The 16951-nt window shown below is 36.2% G+C and overlaps 2 protein-coding genes across 4 annotated transcripts; one reads left to right on the top strand and one right to left on the bottom strand.

Annotated features, from left to right (window-relative positions):
* Positions 1–206: 206 nt before the first annotated feature.
* Positions 207–10173, bottom strand: LOC135214974 (uncharacterized). Its single transcript, XM_064249474.1, has 3 exons — positions 9772–10173; positions 6252–6373; positions 207–1302 (listed from the first exon to the last, which is right to left on the bottom strand). The coding sequence occupies exons 1-3, from the start codon at positions 9841–9843 to the stop codon at positions 1197–1199; spliced, it is 300 nt and encodes a 99-aa protein (XP_064105544.1). The 5' UTR covers positions 9844–10173; the 3' UTR covers positions 207–1196.
* A 1521-nt stretch (positions 10174–11694) lies between these two features.
* On the top strand, positions 11695–16521 carry LOC135214973 (protein archease-like). Of its 3 annotated transcripts, none has more exons than XM_064249473.1 (2): positions 11695–11762; positions 15987–16521. In XM_064249473.1, the coding sequence occupies exon 2, from the start codon at positions 15987–15989 to the stop codon at positions 16443–16445; it is 459 nt and encodes a 152-aa protein (XP_064105543.1). In that variant the 5' UTR covers positions 11695–11762; the 3' UTR covers positions 16446–16521. The 3 variants fall into 3 exon arrangements, with proteins under 3 accessions (XP_064105543.1, XP_064105541.1, XP_064105542.1); XM_064249471.1 differs by lacking the exon at positions 11695–11762 and adding an exon at positions 11829–12001; XM_064249472.1 differs by lacking the exon at positions 11695–11762 and adding an exon at positions 12306–12371.
* Positions 16522–16951: the final 430 nt, after the last annotated feature.

Genomic DNA, 16951 nt, shown 5'->3' with positions numbered 1-16951 from the left:
CGGGATATTATTAATCTCGTAAACATCTGACTTCACTGAGCGTCTTTTCCTCTTTCAATTAATACGCTAAAAAAACTCGTACTTGGCTTTCCTCTTTGTATTAAAGACAAAGAATTACAAATTAGAGTTTTCCTATAGTTCTTGGTTCCATGTAACTCGAAAACAATGCAAGGACTGGAAAGAAAAGACGGGCATATTTGGTTCTTTATTCATAAGCCTACATATCCCAATACACACTTAAGTACTTGTTATAGTCTCAAGTTTTATTATTCTTTGGAGCAGATGATTTTCAATGATTGAGGAATTTGAATGAAGTATCCGGGAATTTACAAAGCCCCTGGTTTTTAAAATAAGCCTTCGGACAAACACGTTGTGATTTGATGTTAGTTCATTTTTGGTACCAAAATTATATTTAGTGAGACAGTGCCATATTTAGTTACTGTTGCCTGGACGCTCTTTCTGACACCAGCCCGCTTAATTGTTAATTATTGTCAATATCAGATCCTCTCCATTGTCTATGGAGGTGCTTAATAATGTATTAGAAATTATATGACACTTTTCCATAAGAACTCTATTTATAAACAAAGATATCCCAGGAAAGTAACAACAATGAAGGTTGGTGAAAAAAAAGTTTAAAGAATGTTAACGGGAAATAATAACAGTACTGAACCATCCTGAAATGTTGCTTTGTAACATACAAGTCAACATGTGATATTGACGGATGTTTTCCAATTCGGGTGAAATATTCTTAAGAGCTTGCACATTTCTTGTCAGATTTATCCGCTGCTGTAGCGCATGTCAGCAACGGCCTTGCTAGTTTATTGATCCTAATCGTGTTCTACATTGTCAACTCTTAACAGCCATACGTGGATATGAGTTAGCTATATATATTTATTCATTGATTTTACTTGTATATTTTAAGTCGGTGGGCCAGGGTAGCGGGTTGTTTTTGAGTTTTTCTCCACGTTAAAAAAAAATTCCTTTCAAATTAATCTCCGGAAGAATTGCATCGTTTGATAAAAGGGATGGTGTCAGATGAACGTTTCCCCTGGTTCCTCGCAAAATTCCGGCAGAACCCTGTCTACTAGGACTAGGTTTATACGCATTCTCAAAAGAAGGGGGTTAGGGGTAAAAGAAAAGGAAATGGGAATCCTTCTCGTCAGCAGCTGAACGCGAAGGTCGCACACACGACTTCTTCAGAAGAAGTCGTTGAAAGCGACTCTCCGACACTGGTATATGTAGGCCTCTTGTAGGATGTCTTCGTCGACCCTCACGCAGCGGGTGTTCTGGGGGCACTGGCATCTGTGGGGAGGAGAGGAAGAGATGAAATGTAGTTTATATTCGCGAAGTCAAAAACAGCTCTGTTTTCTTTTGGATGAGAGAGAAAGAGAGGCTCATTTATGAGTCTACAACACACGGTTGTAGATTCGTGTTCCTGCAGCGGAATGTAATTTGCTCGTCATGTTGCGATAACAAGACGGGATCCGATCCCCAGCTTACTAGGGACGCGTGCAAGATGATTTTCTACTGACGCATAAATTGTGGACATTATATTCCTAACTTAAGGTGAAGTGGTCTTCGTCATTAATACTCATAATTAGTACTACTCATATACTGACAACTAGGATCAAATAAAAAGGACACAAATTAAACACGTTCATATAGTGTTCTCAGTTATAAGTGGAAACACAAAGTAACTCAGTACACCAAATAATTTAAAACGTGCCAAAATCTACGTTGTTTCACCAACGAAATTTAGAAAATACGATATATTTATGAGAAATCATTTTCCTGTACTGTTTAATATGCCCATCATTCATTTTTTACATTTTCATTCTAATAAATACATTATAAATACCCTATCCCAATATTCACTTATTTAAGTTAGCGTAAAACGCCTTTTTCAGACCTCTTTAGGCTTTTCTACCCACCCCCCAAAAAAAAAAAAAACAAAAAAAAAAAAAAAAAGAAAAAAAAAAAAAAAAAAAAGAAGCAATTTTGTAGGCTTACTCCCCGAGTAAGGGAAAATAATAATTAACCATACCGCACACCGCTTAAAGAGGTGTTTCATTTTCTATCTGGCCATTGATTTTCAAATTCTGACAAAATCTATGGTAAAAAGCATCCATGGACATGAAGATGCCGGACTATATAAGAATGGGTTTTAGAATATATTGTACAAGCATATCACTGAGGGTTTGACAGTGCTCACTGCGCATATGGCAACAGCTTTGTTTATATTTATTTTTATTTATATATTATAATATATATAGTATATATATATATATATATTATAGGTATATATGAATATATATATATATATATAGATATATATATATATATATATGTGTGTGTGTGTGTGTGTGTTTGATCACATCACCGTGATTCATATATATACACATTAAACTACAAATGTCTTCGATATCTAATTCGCTCTACCCCGGAATTAATATATTTTCATATATGTAAACTGAAGGGGACTTATTATTAACTAAAAAAAATTCCCCTTCGGTTAACATATGAAAATATATTAATTCCGAGGTAGAGCGAATTATTAGATATTAAAGGACATTTGTAGCTTAATGCGTATATATATATATATATATATATATATCTATATATAGATATATATATATATATATATATATACACACACGTGTGTGTGTGTGATTAGAAGCAAGAATACCCTATAGACTTAATATATTGTGTGTGTGTATGTTTGTGGAGGATTGCTTAGAAGCAAGAATATCCTATAGACTTACTAGATTGTGAAGTATGATTATAAAGCAGCAGACTCAAGGAACCGGCATATTTTTTTTTTTATAGTCATAACACACCACCCATTACACTTCTTCTGCCGACGATCTGTAGGAAGCCGCCCGCCGTGGGCTATATACTAGCTATTTCTAGAGCGACGGAGAACGCCTGATCTTAATTGAATTTGAAACCCTATACGCACTTCAGGAGCGGAGCGGACCAACGCCTGGATCACGTTGCGACTCGCTGGCATTTCAATTAAAAGACGGGAAAGAATCCGGATGACCCTCCACGCCCTTTTACTCCTTGGGTGGAGTATAGCTCTTACTCATGCTTGGAGTAGGGCTGGAGTTTGGAGCGCGCGCTCTCGAACACAACACTTTTGTTTTCAGTGAGGTGGCTTCGACCGCAAGACGTATACGTATATCAGTCAGTCATTATAAGAGCGTTTAAGCCTAGGTCTAAATAATTATGCTTTAGGGCTTATATAAGCTTATAACTCGTCCCATGGCACGTCCGGGAGATGACCTTGGGTCCTGTTCATTTCCACGGGCTGTAAATAATTTCGGTTTTTGTGTGTGTAGTTATTGATAATAATGATGATAATAAAAAACACATACACACACACGAGATGCTAGTCCGAGTCTACCTAGGTCTAAAGAAATATCCTTTAGGCATTATATAAAGCTTACGTCCGGGAGATGACCTAATGACCTGTTCGTTTTCGTGGGCTGTAATTATTTATGTTGGTTTTTATGTGTAGCTAGTTATATTAATAAAAAAAATATTAAAAATAATCACACGCACACACACACGAGATGCTAGTTCGAGTCTACACCCAGAGAGATGAAGAAATGAACAGGAAATGTTTAAAAACATTTTTATTTGATGTATTTACTTCTGAACTTTATTTTGATTTTGATTTTCCAATAACAAAACATGAAACTTGCTTGCTTACAGTATTCCTCTGTTTTAAAAGAAAGGAGAATATAAGTAAATGCCATGGAATCTTCTTACATAATCTTGTTACAGACGATTGTCTGTTGGTTGAAATGATTATATAATTATTATATATATATAGATGATATATATATATATCTATATATATATATATATATATATATATATAGATATATTATACACACACACACTAGTGTTCAGGTGGCATCAATAGTTGTAACGATTCTATCCTTGATTTTTGAATGAGTTTGATTATACGATAAAAAATAAAATAAAATCCCAAGTACGTTAGAGATTCCAACTTAGAATGGTGTGTCCTGCACTTAATCAGCAATTAGTACGCCGTGGTATTCCAGTCCTCTCTCTCAGAAAGATATTAGTCGTGTACAACACCTAAATACTATTACTGATGCAAATTTCTACCTTAATTGAAAGGTAATTAGATTTCTCACTTAAGAGGTTTATTTGTTTCTCAGTAGCTAGATTTTTTAAAAATCAGGCCTCATTACTTTCTGCGCCGCGTTATTTAATGTTATCCCAGCGAACTGATTGGTTCCATTAACGTCATGTCCCCGTAATTATGGAGGTGCGATAAGATTAAATTGCGAGATGGAAGTCGTTCGAACTTTCAGTATTTTTTAGCAATCAAGCGAGCGACCTTTCCAAAAATAATTCTGTTTACAGCGTAGCGTATTTTTTTCCCGTTCGCCTTATCAATTACAGTTCTAACGACTTCAAAACTGAGGTTATAGAGTTTCTGGGAAACCGTCTCTTGATGTAAAATTGCATTTTAAGTCTGTGATGCTGCAACGAGAAAGAGAATGACTTGAAGTTTTGACATCTCAGATAGAAGCGCCTAAGTGGCGTGCTCGGTATGGTATTGGCCTTCTACCTCGGTGGCCGCGAGTTCGATTCTCGGGCATTCCACTGAGGGGTGAGAGATGTGTATTTCTGGTGATAGACGTTCACTCTCGACGTGGTTCGGAAGTCACGTAAAGCCGTTGGTCCCGTTGCTGAATAACCACTGGTTCCATGCAACGTAAAAACACCATTCAAACAAACAAACAAAATCTCTGATGGATGGAGTATAAAATTTTGGGCCAAAGTCTAAGCGCTTGGACCTATGAGAGCATTCAGCGCTGGAAGGAATAATATTGCGAGTGAAAAGGTTTCAGAGGTTGAACAGGCGGTTGGAAAGAAACCTGGAAGAAAGAGGCTTTAAAAGTTTTCTTTTTTAAATAGTTGAAAAAAGAAAATGGATCACGTTGCTATGGCAACACTATCCTAAGCACCAAATTCAACTCGTGGAGACAAAATCATTCAAATGAGAATTACATCATTTTGGTTGAGACTCGCCGTTCTGCGAATAGAAGTAACCAACTTGAAAGAATTACTCATCTTCATCTGTGGTCGACAAAACTGGCATCATTTATCCTTAGCTGTGATAGTTAACATGCGTACACGAAGCAGTTAAAGACTTGCCATACCATTTGCAAGGGAACTTTGGTAATGGTTTTGAGTGCAGAGAAATTAAAATAGATTTGATTGCTGTTTTCGATTTAGTAAATCACAAGTCATTTAACTTTAAACTTCAGAATCTTGGAGTTGGTGGCTGTGTTTAACGATTACTTCAAAGTTTCCTCGCAGATAGGCAGCAATGAGTTGCTATGGACGGAATCTTTAGTGAATTAAGATATAGTACTATTGCGTCTGGAGTTCCACAGGCAGTGTTCTAGGTCCGCTGTTATTATTAGTGTATCCCAGATGATATGGTTGCGTGTTTGTTTGTTTTAAAGCCAGTAACCACTGTTATTTTTAGTGTATCCAAATGATATAGTTGTGTGTTTGTTTTAATGCCAGTTACGGAATTCTTCAAAGAATACTGTGCAAAATACATTCAGTTTTCAAGTAACAGACGACGGACATCTACGTAGGGGAAACAACCGAGTGGTCTTGCTGATCCAGTCTTGCCCGCTTGTTGATCTACCCTCCGAAAAAGTACTTTAACACGTCCTGACACCGGAGATGGGCACCAGTCATGAGTCATCGGTGGTGGGAGCAACACCTCGAGACCTCTACTCTCCTTTCGAAGTAAGCAAACGTACTTTTTCGGAGGGTGGATTAACAAGCGGACAAACCTGGATCAGCTAGTCTGCTCGGTTGTTTCCCCTATACCTATACTCTGTTTTTTTCCATCTGTCCTTCCACCTGTGGTGCTTGCGCATGGTAACACTGCGTCCCTGGCTTTAAATAATATCCTGTTTCGAATATTAACGTGTAATTCGCATACAGTAAATTATTAAAACACTTTTCAGTTGCAAATATACACCAAGATATCCTTTTATTTACCTAAAACCTACACATAGCATAACTACTTAAAGCCCGGGACGCAGTGTTACCATGCGCCACCACCACAGGCGGATGGACAGATGGAAAAAACAGAGTATGGCGCTCGTTCCCGGCTGTCGACAACAGATCTCACTTACCACCCATTTCCTCTGTGACTCGACAACCAGAAATGACTGACGACTTACTCGTTTTTCAAGTAATAGACGTGATTCCTCAACCCTCCGTATATCTCCCATCCACATGGCGTCTGGGCGTCGCACAGTTCAGAGACTGTGTTGGAAGCTGGTCCCTCGTCGCTGATAGCACGCTGCAAAGAAGAGACAGAAAGACTTTGAACAGCTTCTCCAACTGTAGGGTAATTGCCCTACGCGTAGGGTAATATGGGCAAAATCTTAGACAGCAGGGGAATATTTTCAAATGTAGGGTAATTGTAACAAGGTATGTTTAGATCAATATGCTTTATTAGTATTCATGATATGGCATCTAAACATAATCTCAAGATTTATTAATATCATAGCCGCAGAATGTTGGATAATCATTTTCGGTTATGTAGGGTAATTTCTCATCTCCTATAGGGGGCGTAGGGTTAGAGGGGTTGGCATCACTGACTCAGAATTCTGCAGATGAGAATCACTTCGAAATTGAAAGTTCACTGGCCTTTTTTATTTTTTGTTAGAGAATCATTTTTGAAATTGCTTTTGTTTAGTACCTTAGTTATCGAGTTTGTTTAGTAGCATTGCTTGACTGAAGGGTACAGGCGATAATATATGCGCTTTGAATTGGGACTTGTGATGACTATACCTGGTAGATGCTCCTGATTGGCTGTTGATAAGCCAATCACAGGGCTGGAAACTCAAAGTCTCTCGAGAGAGTTCACAAAGGCATGATGTATGTTCCACCTCTCCCGAAAGACGTATCTCTCAGGAGAGGTGGAACGTAGATCCTACCCATGAGAACTCTCGAGAGAGACTGAGAATTTCCAGTCCTGTGATTGGCTTATCAACAGCCAATCAGGAGCATCGTAGGGGACTGGCCTAGACATCAAATGCACGGTTGATGTGAATCTACTATAGTAGATGTCAGAGTGGTTTTAAACGAATCTCTCTCTCTCTCTCTCTCTCTCTGGAGAATATATTCAAGCAAAGTCCCATATGTTGCAATAATTAATCATTTCGAATTCCCCTGTCTATAAACATTAACTCTCTCTCTCTCTCTATATATATACGGCGTCAGTAACCTCGTCGTTGCGACGCCAGTAAGAACTAATAAATCAATCAATCAAATGTGTATGTATATATATATATATATATATATATATATATATATATATATATTCAAGCTAAGTCTCATATTTATTATTTATTGTAATAGTGAATCATTAACAAGTCCAGCAATTTTGATTCACCTGTCTGCAAACCTTAATTCCTTAACCTATCACTCGAGCCGAGGGTAATTTGGACTGACGCGGCTTATTCATGTATACTTGCTTGAATACATCTATGTGCATATCAGATTAAGGTCGTAAAAAAGATAGCCAACCCCCCCCCCCCCACCCCCAGGTCTTAGTCAATAGCTCATAATATCAAGAGAAAAATGAAGGTCTAACTTCACCCTCGGCCTCTGTATACATCATATTCCTGAACATGCAGGTACACGTAATGATTTGCACTTACAATATCGTATGATTTGCATGTGTGTGTATTCATCAAATGAGGTCGAGGAAGAGACTGCATTGAAATGCGTTCACGGCAAAATATAACGAACGTCTTCCACATCTTGCAAATGAAAGATTCATGCACGAACTTCTTCATGTTGGCGCCGGAATTGCACAATTGGCTTTTGAAGTCCGCCTTTTCAAACTGTAACGTCCTTTGTCGCGTGGCTGGAGGTTGGTCTACAGATGAAACGCGTCTCCTGGCCGTGTGACGATGGAAATTCTTGCTAATAAGTTCATAGTTCGCTTCTTCTTTTCAATCATATTGCATCTCTTGGAGTTTATAGAGAGAGAGAGAGATGAAACGAGGTCACAGTGTTGCCTCCCAGAATAAATTTGATACCAAGAAGAAGAATTGAAAAACTTAAGTATAATCTTAGTTTAACCAGACCACTGATCTGATTATTAACAGCTCTCCTAGGGCTGGCCCGAAGGATTTAGATATCTCTACGTGGCTAGGAACAAATTGGTTATATACCTCAGCGTTGCCATTTTTTCTACACACCAGTGGCTTTTAGCAGTGTTACCATACGCAGTTCTGATTTTCAAAGAAATCGTAGTCGGAAGCGAACATTCGTGAGCTTCAAAACGCTGTTCATCTCAGCTCGTGAAGGCAAAGTGAAGAATTTTATTCTTCAGTGCCGTGGCCTGTGGCCGGAAAAGCCACGGAGGGTTGCCAGATGTCACCAGAAACCCACACTAGTAGATCAAATTCCTCAAAACGGCAACCCTGATATACCTGGCAACGGGACATACGTTTATTATAGTGGGATCCGAACCACATCATACCGAGAAATGAATTTCTAATCGTCAGAAATACATATTGAACTCGCGACTACCGAATCGGTAGGCGAGCACATGAACCACTCGTCCAACGAGGAATCACCAAGGAGAAGTGGTAGAAGATGGATGGAAGAAGACATGCTTTTTTTTTTTACACAAAGAGGGGGAAAATAACCCGTTTTTAAATGTAGATTTACTCGATTTATTATGTTTATATAAAGGGAAAACTGTTGTCCATCCCCCAATTGAAAAGAGGAATGTGTGTTCATATAGGACATATTTTCCATAAGGGAGGTTTTGTCAAGGAGAGAGAGAGAGAGAGAGACCGTCTACTTCATCCAACAACTTATTTTTTTTTTTTTACCCAGATTATTTTCAAAATTGATATCAAGAGACGGGGAAACCCTTTGCATTATATAATTATTATTATTACTGCGTATTTTGATGTAAGGAATAAAAATATATGTCAGTATGTTTTATCGAGTACTAGTCTCACTCAACCCTTGGCTGCCATATTTCATCTTTATGTAGGTACCGAATGTGACAATACGTCTAATTTCTCTTAAATTCCAGTAAACATCGATATTCATGCTAATTTTGCTTCTCTCGTTTTACTAAGCTTTCAGAATCATAAAATATGTGCACATTTGGAAATTGGGCAAGCTTGAACTTCTGTTTATTGGTAACATTGAATTACAGGTATGTATTTAATTACAGGAAAACTAAGGACTTGATGCAATGTAAAGCTATATTTGAATCCGTCGAGAAACTGAAAGATTGAAATAGCCACAGGAAACGAAAATAATTAGGCTAATAGAAAGTATATATATACATTATATATATATATATATATATATACCTATATATTATATATATATATATATATATTATAGATATATTATATATATATATATATAAAATGGTCATTAACTGTGCCAGTTTTTAACTGTAGCGCGGAAGTATTGATTTTTACTAGCAAAAGAAAATTAATTCAAGTTATCATCGTACATAAAAGTTTATGCGGATATTAGACTCATTTGGAAGAGAGGGGGGGAGTTTTCTGTAAAATGGTGAATAAAAAAAGAAAATTTTACAAGGGAGAATTCCCATGAAGAGATCCTTCTAGATATCCTTGCAATCTTTAAAAATATTCGCGGACATAAAACTTGAGAAGAGTGGTATAGATATATATATGTATGTAGGCTTACCTCCTGAATAATTCTTGTGTATGCCATAGTCAGACCCAGCGTCATCCACATCAAAGCTAAAACACTTTTCATGGTTCCTTCTAGCGCTCGTTTCTCAAAATAAAAAAATATTTGTCTGCGGAATTCGATTTTTACTGAGACTATCTTTTATACTTAAGTATCTCAGTCCTTCCTTCCTTACGCTAAAGGAATCGTTATCTTTATCCTTTTCCGATGGGAGGAAGCTCACGTTCTCTGTGGATGGCAGCGAGCGAGAGAGAGAGAGACCCCTCGGCTTCCTTTACCTCCGGCGGTATAGCGACGTCTGGGACAGACGACGCATTCTATGGAAGTTTATATATACCACGTGACATGTTGTAACGGTGGTTATATATGACTAAAAGACCTTTTTGGACGCCTACGCGTTCTCGTCTCGCGGTGTGGGTGGATGGGCGTTCATGACTGGCCGAAATTGCTCTTATGTACTATAGGTCTAGGGATAAAGTGATCTTGTTTTTGTGAACGTGACAGATTGCCAATTGTCTGGTTCTGAGTGAGCTTTCGATGACATACAAAAAGCTTTTATAGAATGAAAAAGGGGTTGGAGCTGTTATATATATATATATATAATATATATATATATATATAGATATTTATTATATATATATATTATAAATTATAAATATATATATATATATATATAGATATATATATAACAGCTAAAAAAATTTTACGATTAATAAAAAAGTTAAGCTTTCATGAATATAAAAAACAATGGGTTGAATATATATATATATATATATATATATATATATATATATATATATATATATATATATATATATATATATATATATATATATATATATAATATATATATATATATATATATATATATATATATATATATATATATATAAAACAACTAAAAAAAAACATTCTTACGATTAATAATAAAAAAAAAGTTTCATCAGTAGTATGAGCTATCGGGAAAAAAACCCACCTTTTACGATTAAACCACAAGTTATTGAATTGCGATCTTACAAAGACATCTACATATCACAACGGAGAGATCTTATGAATGAGGTGTTGTTGATTGTCTTCTTATTGAAGGGAAATTTCTTGAGTTCTGCTCTCTCTCATTTTTTTCTGATTTCAGTCTCGCTTCATGTGTTGCTATTCCTCATATAGTTGTGTTCCATCTATTTTGTCTTGTCTTACATTCTTTTTTTTATATCCTCAGCCAATTTCCGTTCATCTAATATCCTATATAATATATATATATAGTATATTCTATTAATATATACTATATATAGATATACAGGCACTATACATAAATAATAAAATGAATATATCATACAAATACAACGCATCTTTCCATATAATTATTTGACCTAGTCTCCTGGTACAATCTTTCAAGTCAAGATTATTAAAGCACATAAAAGATATCTTTAAATATGTTCTGTATCCTAAGAATAAATATCTAAGTTTTGTTTCTTTTGCATTTAATACGCCTTGAAAAGTTGGTGTATGAATAGTTTGAAAAAATTACCCTTATTAATGTAGTTATTTGAGAGCTTATTTTGTACCTGCAATAAACTTTCTCTTCATGCGTTGTGGTATTGTCATTGTCAATTTAGCTGTGAACGAACCGATGGTGGTGTATGCTTCTAAACTTCGTTCATTAAAAACAAACTCAATCATTTCTTTTGCTTTAGATTATCAAACAAACTTTGTAACTGCAGATTTTATCATTTCATTAATCGTATTTTCCAATTGCAAGTCATAGCAGCAAAAATTATATGGTAGAAATGTTGACGTGCGCGAGAATCATAACAACCTCATTTGTTTTGGACACCGAAAGATGTAGTGATAAGACTTCTAAATTCCATTTTTTTTAAATTCCTTTTATCTCGCATATTTTGTTGTGTTGGTATTTTGAGGTAATGACAAATTACAACATTTATTTTTTAGTCATATGTGCATGCCAGAGTGAATGCATTTGCTGACAGGTGAGTTGGAATGGTTAAAACAGGTTAGGAAATTATTCAGTCCCATGTGACATCTTTACTCATGATGATGAAATATACCTATACTAGGTATTACTAGTTTACTACCACTACTACCGCGTACCTGTTCACGTTGCACTGCGACAGTTGTAGTAGTTGTCTCAGGTGAATCATATTTCAAGGATTCAACTTAGGAAAATTGTTGAAATAGTGTCGCAAAGAGGTCCTTCTGAGATTGTAAGGTGAGGTATACCATAGTAATAACGTTACGAGTGGAATTCCTGTAGCATACCTACTAGCTAGGTATCTTTATTTATTTAATTATTTATTTATTTATTTATTTATTTATTTATTTATTTATTTATTTTTTGATTTTAGCCATTAGGTAGTACTCCGAGGTCCTTACATTGTAAGGTGAGGTATAGCTAGTATAATAATGTTACGAGTGGAATATTGCTGTAGCCTAGGTACTAGGTAGTTACCTTTTATTTAGGTATTTAGGTATTTAATTTATTTTTTTGTGATTGTAGCCATTAGTACTCCGAGGTCCTTGGAGTATATAATAAGATGAGCTAAGATTGTTACGAGTGGAGTTTTTCTGTAGCCTACTAGGTAGGTACCCTTTTTATTTATTTATTTATATTTTTTTGTGATTTCAGCCAATAGGTAGTACTCCGAGGACCTTAGGTTGTAAGGTAAGGTAATAATGTTACGAGTGGAGTTTTCCTGTTGCATACCTTGTAGGTACCTTTTTTTTTATTTTTTTTTTATTTTTTATTTTTATTTTGTGATTTTACCCATTAGTACTCCGAGGTCCATAGATTGTAAGGTGAGGTAATTATGTTATGAGTGGATTTTTCTGTATTTTCTTCTAGTCTAGGTACTACCTAGATAACTTTTTATTTTTTTAATTTTTTTTTATTTCAACACTAGTACTCCAAAAACCCCTTAATACCTACCTCCAACAAGTATCAACCAATGTGTTTATCAGTAATGATGGATGTACTAGTATAGTTACTACTAGCCTAGGGTGAATGACCAAGCGGCGACATAGCGGCCACCGATCCCAGAATGGGTAGATCTATAGGCTAGTACTATTCTGCGGCGGCCTCAACTATGTCAGTTGCAGTTTTTCTATGTATTTTTACCTTTTTGAACAAGAATTTTGAGTAATATTTATTCGGATGACTGTAATTAACCCCCAGGGGCTCGAATTAAACGCTGCGAAATACATTAGATGCCCCAATTCCTGGTGGCTTTTGTATTCGCGGGGACGAACGATGCGGTCATGCGGAATGCTTATACTGTATAGAAATACCCCAGAATGTGGCCATCTTCCCATAAAAGTACTTGAATTAGCTGCCATGAGCATCAGTCAAGTGTAGTGGGCCATCCAGGCAGAACAACATAACCTGTACACTCCTCTCGAAGTAAGCGTTTTTTCCTAAATTACGAAATAATGGCATAATTCAAGCGCTTTTCTGGGAAGTGGCCGTGTTCCGAGAGAGGTGCCCGCTATATTGCCGCTCGGTCATTTACCCTATAGCACTGCTAAACAGTGGAAAATGACTTTGAGCTAAACTATCATTTGGGGCCAGTTGAGAACAGCAGGCAGGTTCTGCCAACGTTAACAAACTTAGTAACATTCCTAAGACTGCAGTGTCATGACCTAACCAGACCTTACCTTCCTAACCTGACTTAGGCCGCTGTTCCCTGACCTGGCTGGGGAAGCTTAAGGTACCTGATCCTACCAGACTGATCCTACTGACCTTTACTTGGGTGAAATTGAAGACTACTACCGCAGCCTGGTTGCTGCCAGTTGGCAAATGAATATTTTCTCTCTTTTGCCTATGTTTTTATGTTCATCCCCAAGGGGCTGGTACAAAACCAAGGACCTTTTTAATATGTAAACTGGTATTTAGTAAATCAGTGGGGTACAGTAGTAGTAGTAGTCTTCAGTTTTATCCTAACTTGAACTGGTACTATGTACAAACCTAACCTTATGTAGGACATGTTGGTCTACTGGGCTTAAACCTCAGCCATAACTTAACACAATATAAAATTATTGTTTACTTCATCTTGTGGATAGCCTATGTGTTGATCTTGTGTTTTTATGCATGTTATTGGGAAATGAGTAAAGGAAGTAGACTCCTTTCTTTTAGAGCTACTGCCTTATTTTTTCTAGTCACAATGAGGCACTTGGCTTTTTGCAGTTCAACAGTATTTACTAGGTGAAATGTATGGTATGAAAGGCATCACAATGGGTATGCTTATTAGAAAGTTAAGTGGATAAAATTTTGAATAGGTTAGACTTGTCTAACTCATATTCTTGATTAGTTTTATTCCTTTCCACTTAAAACTGTAGTGTTAGTGTTTTTAACATCACCATTTCTAGTGCATGCCATTTGACTTGACTTATATTGCTCATGGTGTCTCCTTTTCTTCTTCTTCCTAGCTTAAACCCATTTCTATATGGGGTCGCCATTACGAATGAGTCATCTCCATCGATTTCTGTCTTGTGCCTCGTTCTCATTTATACCTTTCAATTCCATATCTTCCCTTACACAATCACGCCATCTCTTTCTTGGTCTTCCCTTCTTCCTTCTACCCTGCACTTCCATTTCCATCGTATGTCTTCCAACATGACGTTCCTCCCTTCGTAACAGGTGTCCATACCATCGAAGCCTTCCTTCCTGTATTTTCTTCGATATTTCAGCTACCTTTGTTGATCCTCTTATATACTCATTTCTAATCCTATCTTCCCTTGTTACTCCCGACATCCATCTCAACATTCTCATTTCTGCTACATCCATCTTTTTCTCCTCTGTTTTCCTCATACTTGCCGTTTCTGCTCATGGTGTCTCCTTTTCATGCCATTAATTAAATAATACATATTTACCCGCCCTTTCTCTTCAAGTTGTGTCAAAGTGGCTATTATGCGATAGTGCTTTTTTAAAGGTTTTCTCATTTATAGATCATGATAATTTTATGTTGATTGCTAGATGATAAAATATTCAAATATTTGTGGAAGTTTTCAGTTGACCCTGTTATTTACCATTTTAAATTACCTATTGTCACTCTTTAAGATTGCTGTTGACCTGGAAACAATACTTATTTTTCTTCCATGCACTAATTATGGTAAGCCTGATTACTAATATTGGTAGTTTTACAATGTATTGTTTGAATTTAAAAAAATGGAGCCATAGGCTGTAATGAGGCAGACTACAGTACCCCTCAAGAACATCAGCATAGCAGTAGCTGACATCATATTATCATGACCTTTGTGCCTCAGTACGGTCATGAATTTTTGTTCTTTGTGCCTTTACACACAAAGAATCAGTTTATAAAGAGTGATAGAGTTAGTTGGAACTTAAAGAAGTTGAGGTGCAAGGAATGTTTCTAAGCCCTGGTTCTAAGTATGTAGTCTAGCCTTATATCTACACATTAATTTAGCTACTATACTATTTTTATTATATTCTGGAGTAATTGAACATCTTTTTATATACCATTCAGTATTTGTAGTTGAAAGATGTCCATTAAAATCTTGTTTACATTCAGAGAACTTTGGCTAGATTTTCCATCTATTTAGACCTAAAAACTACCTTAGATTATCCAAATGACATGTATATATCTGCATAAATGATTCCTATCCAAGACCCTTCTGACACTGGTGCCTCACAGTGATATTCCTCAACTTTCCAAAAATCTCTTGGATTTCTCAATGACTTCTGTAAATGCCTCACATAGCAAAACCTGTTTCTTCACATGGAAAACAAAATAACGCAGTACTCTGCCTGTTATTGTTTGAAAATGTCCCTAATTATACACATGCTTTAAAAATACAGTACTGTTATTAGGTATATTTTTCACATATTTTTTCTATTTTCAATGTATGATATATTTGTCATGAGCACCTTTCAGTTTAGGTTGTTACCCATCCCTGGGCTACTTAAGTATGTATTTTTAATGTAGGAGATCCTAATTTGAATATTAAATCTTTATGATGAATGAATTTTTGAAGAAACCAAGTTTTATTTTGCTGAAAACAGTTTTTATTTGCCCTCAGGTGCTAAATTAATAAAGTTTAGCAGGCTAGTGATTTGTTTTCAGGAATATAGTTGTTCATAAAAGACTAGATTTTCATGGTAAATTTTACATTGTCTAGCTCATTTGATATTTTTTTAGCGGAAAAGCTTTTTGTAATCTAACTCAAATACATGCTTACAGATGGAATTCTCTCCGGCGGAGTTAGAAATACCTGAGTGCAAGTATGAATACCTAGATCATCCTGCGGATGTGCAGATCCATAGCTGGGGGGATGACCTTACGGAGGCCTTTGAACAAGGTGCTGTTGGTATGTTTGGCTACATGACTGAAATAGACAAAGTGGAAATTTTGGACAAGCAGGAAATTGAAGCCAATGGAGATGACATGGAAAGCCTTCTGTTTCACTTTCTGGACGAGTGCCTGTTTATATTTTCAGCCGAGCCATTTCTCGTAGCACGTAAGGTGGTAATAAGTGAATTTGACAAAGAAAACTTCTGCATCAAAGCCACTTTATATGGTGAAGAGTTCGAATTGGGGAAGCACCCACAGGGTACAGAAGTAAAAGCTATTACTTATGCTAGTATGCAAATATATGATAAGGATGATCAGCATGAGTTATTTTTCATAGTGGATATTTGATTAATGTATTGTCTTTTTATTTTTACATGCATTTATTAAACTTGACTTCTGCATCTGTTTGGGTCAAAACTTGTTACTCAATTTTCTACCTGTTCCCTTTGCCCGATGAACTTGAAATTGTATCCACTGCATAGTGGCCTGATTACAGATTGCTCATGTTCACACCCACAAGGTATGTGATTTATTGTCTGGATGGGATGACCATATAGGCACTCAGCATAGGGGGCAAGACCCCACTTCTGAATATTGTCTCCAGTCCTCTAGTGACCGATACAATGACCTCTCTCATTATCTCAGAATTTGTATGAAAATCTTTGGATTTTTCATACCTCCTTTGACTTGGTAGAATGAGCTAATAATTACTGATTTTTCAAACCTTCTTTGGATTGCCAGGATGTCATCATGTGGGTTCTATTTCGTTAGCTACAATCATAAATCTGATAGAATTTCTGTCAAAACTAAAAAGTATGAAATAAAAAAGAAATGAAAAAAAATTATAGCATGCT

This window comes from Macrobrachium nipponense, chromosome 46 (assembly GCF_015104395.2).
Source record: "Macrobrachium nipponense isolate FS-2020 chromosome 46, ASM1510439v2, whole genome shotgun sequence".
NCBI classification, from domain to species: Eukaryota; Metazoa; Arthropoda; class Malacostraca; order Decapoda; family Palaemonidae; genus Macrobrachium; species Macrobrachium nipponense.
The sequence above is the reverse complement of the archived record's forward strand: the minus strand, read 5'-3'. Positions and strand labels throughout refer to the sequence as shown.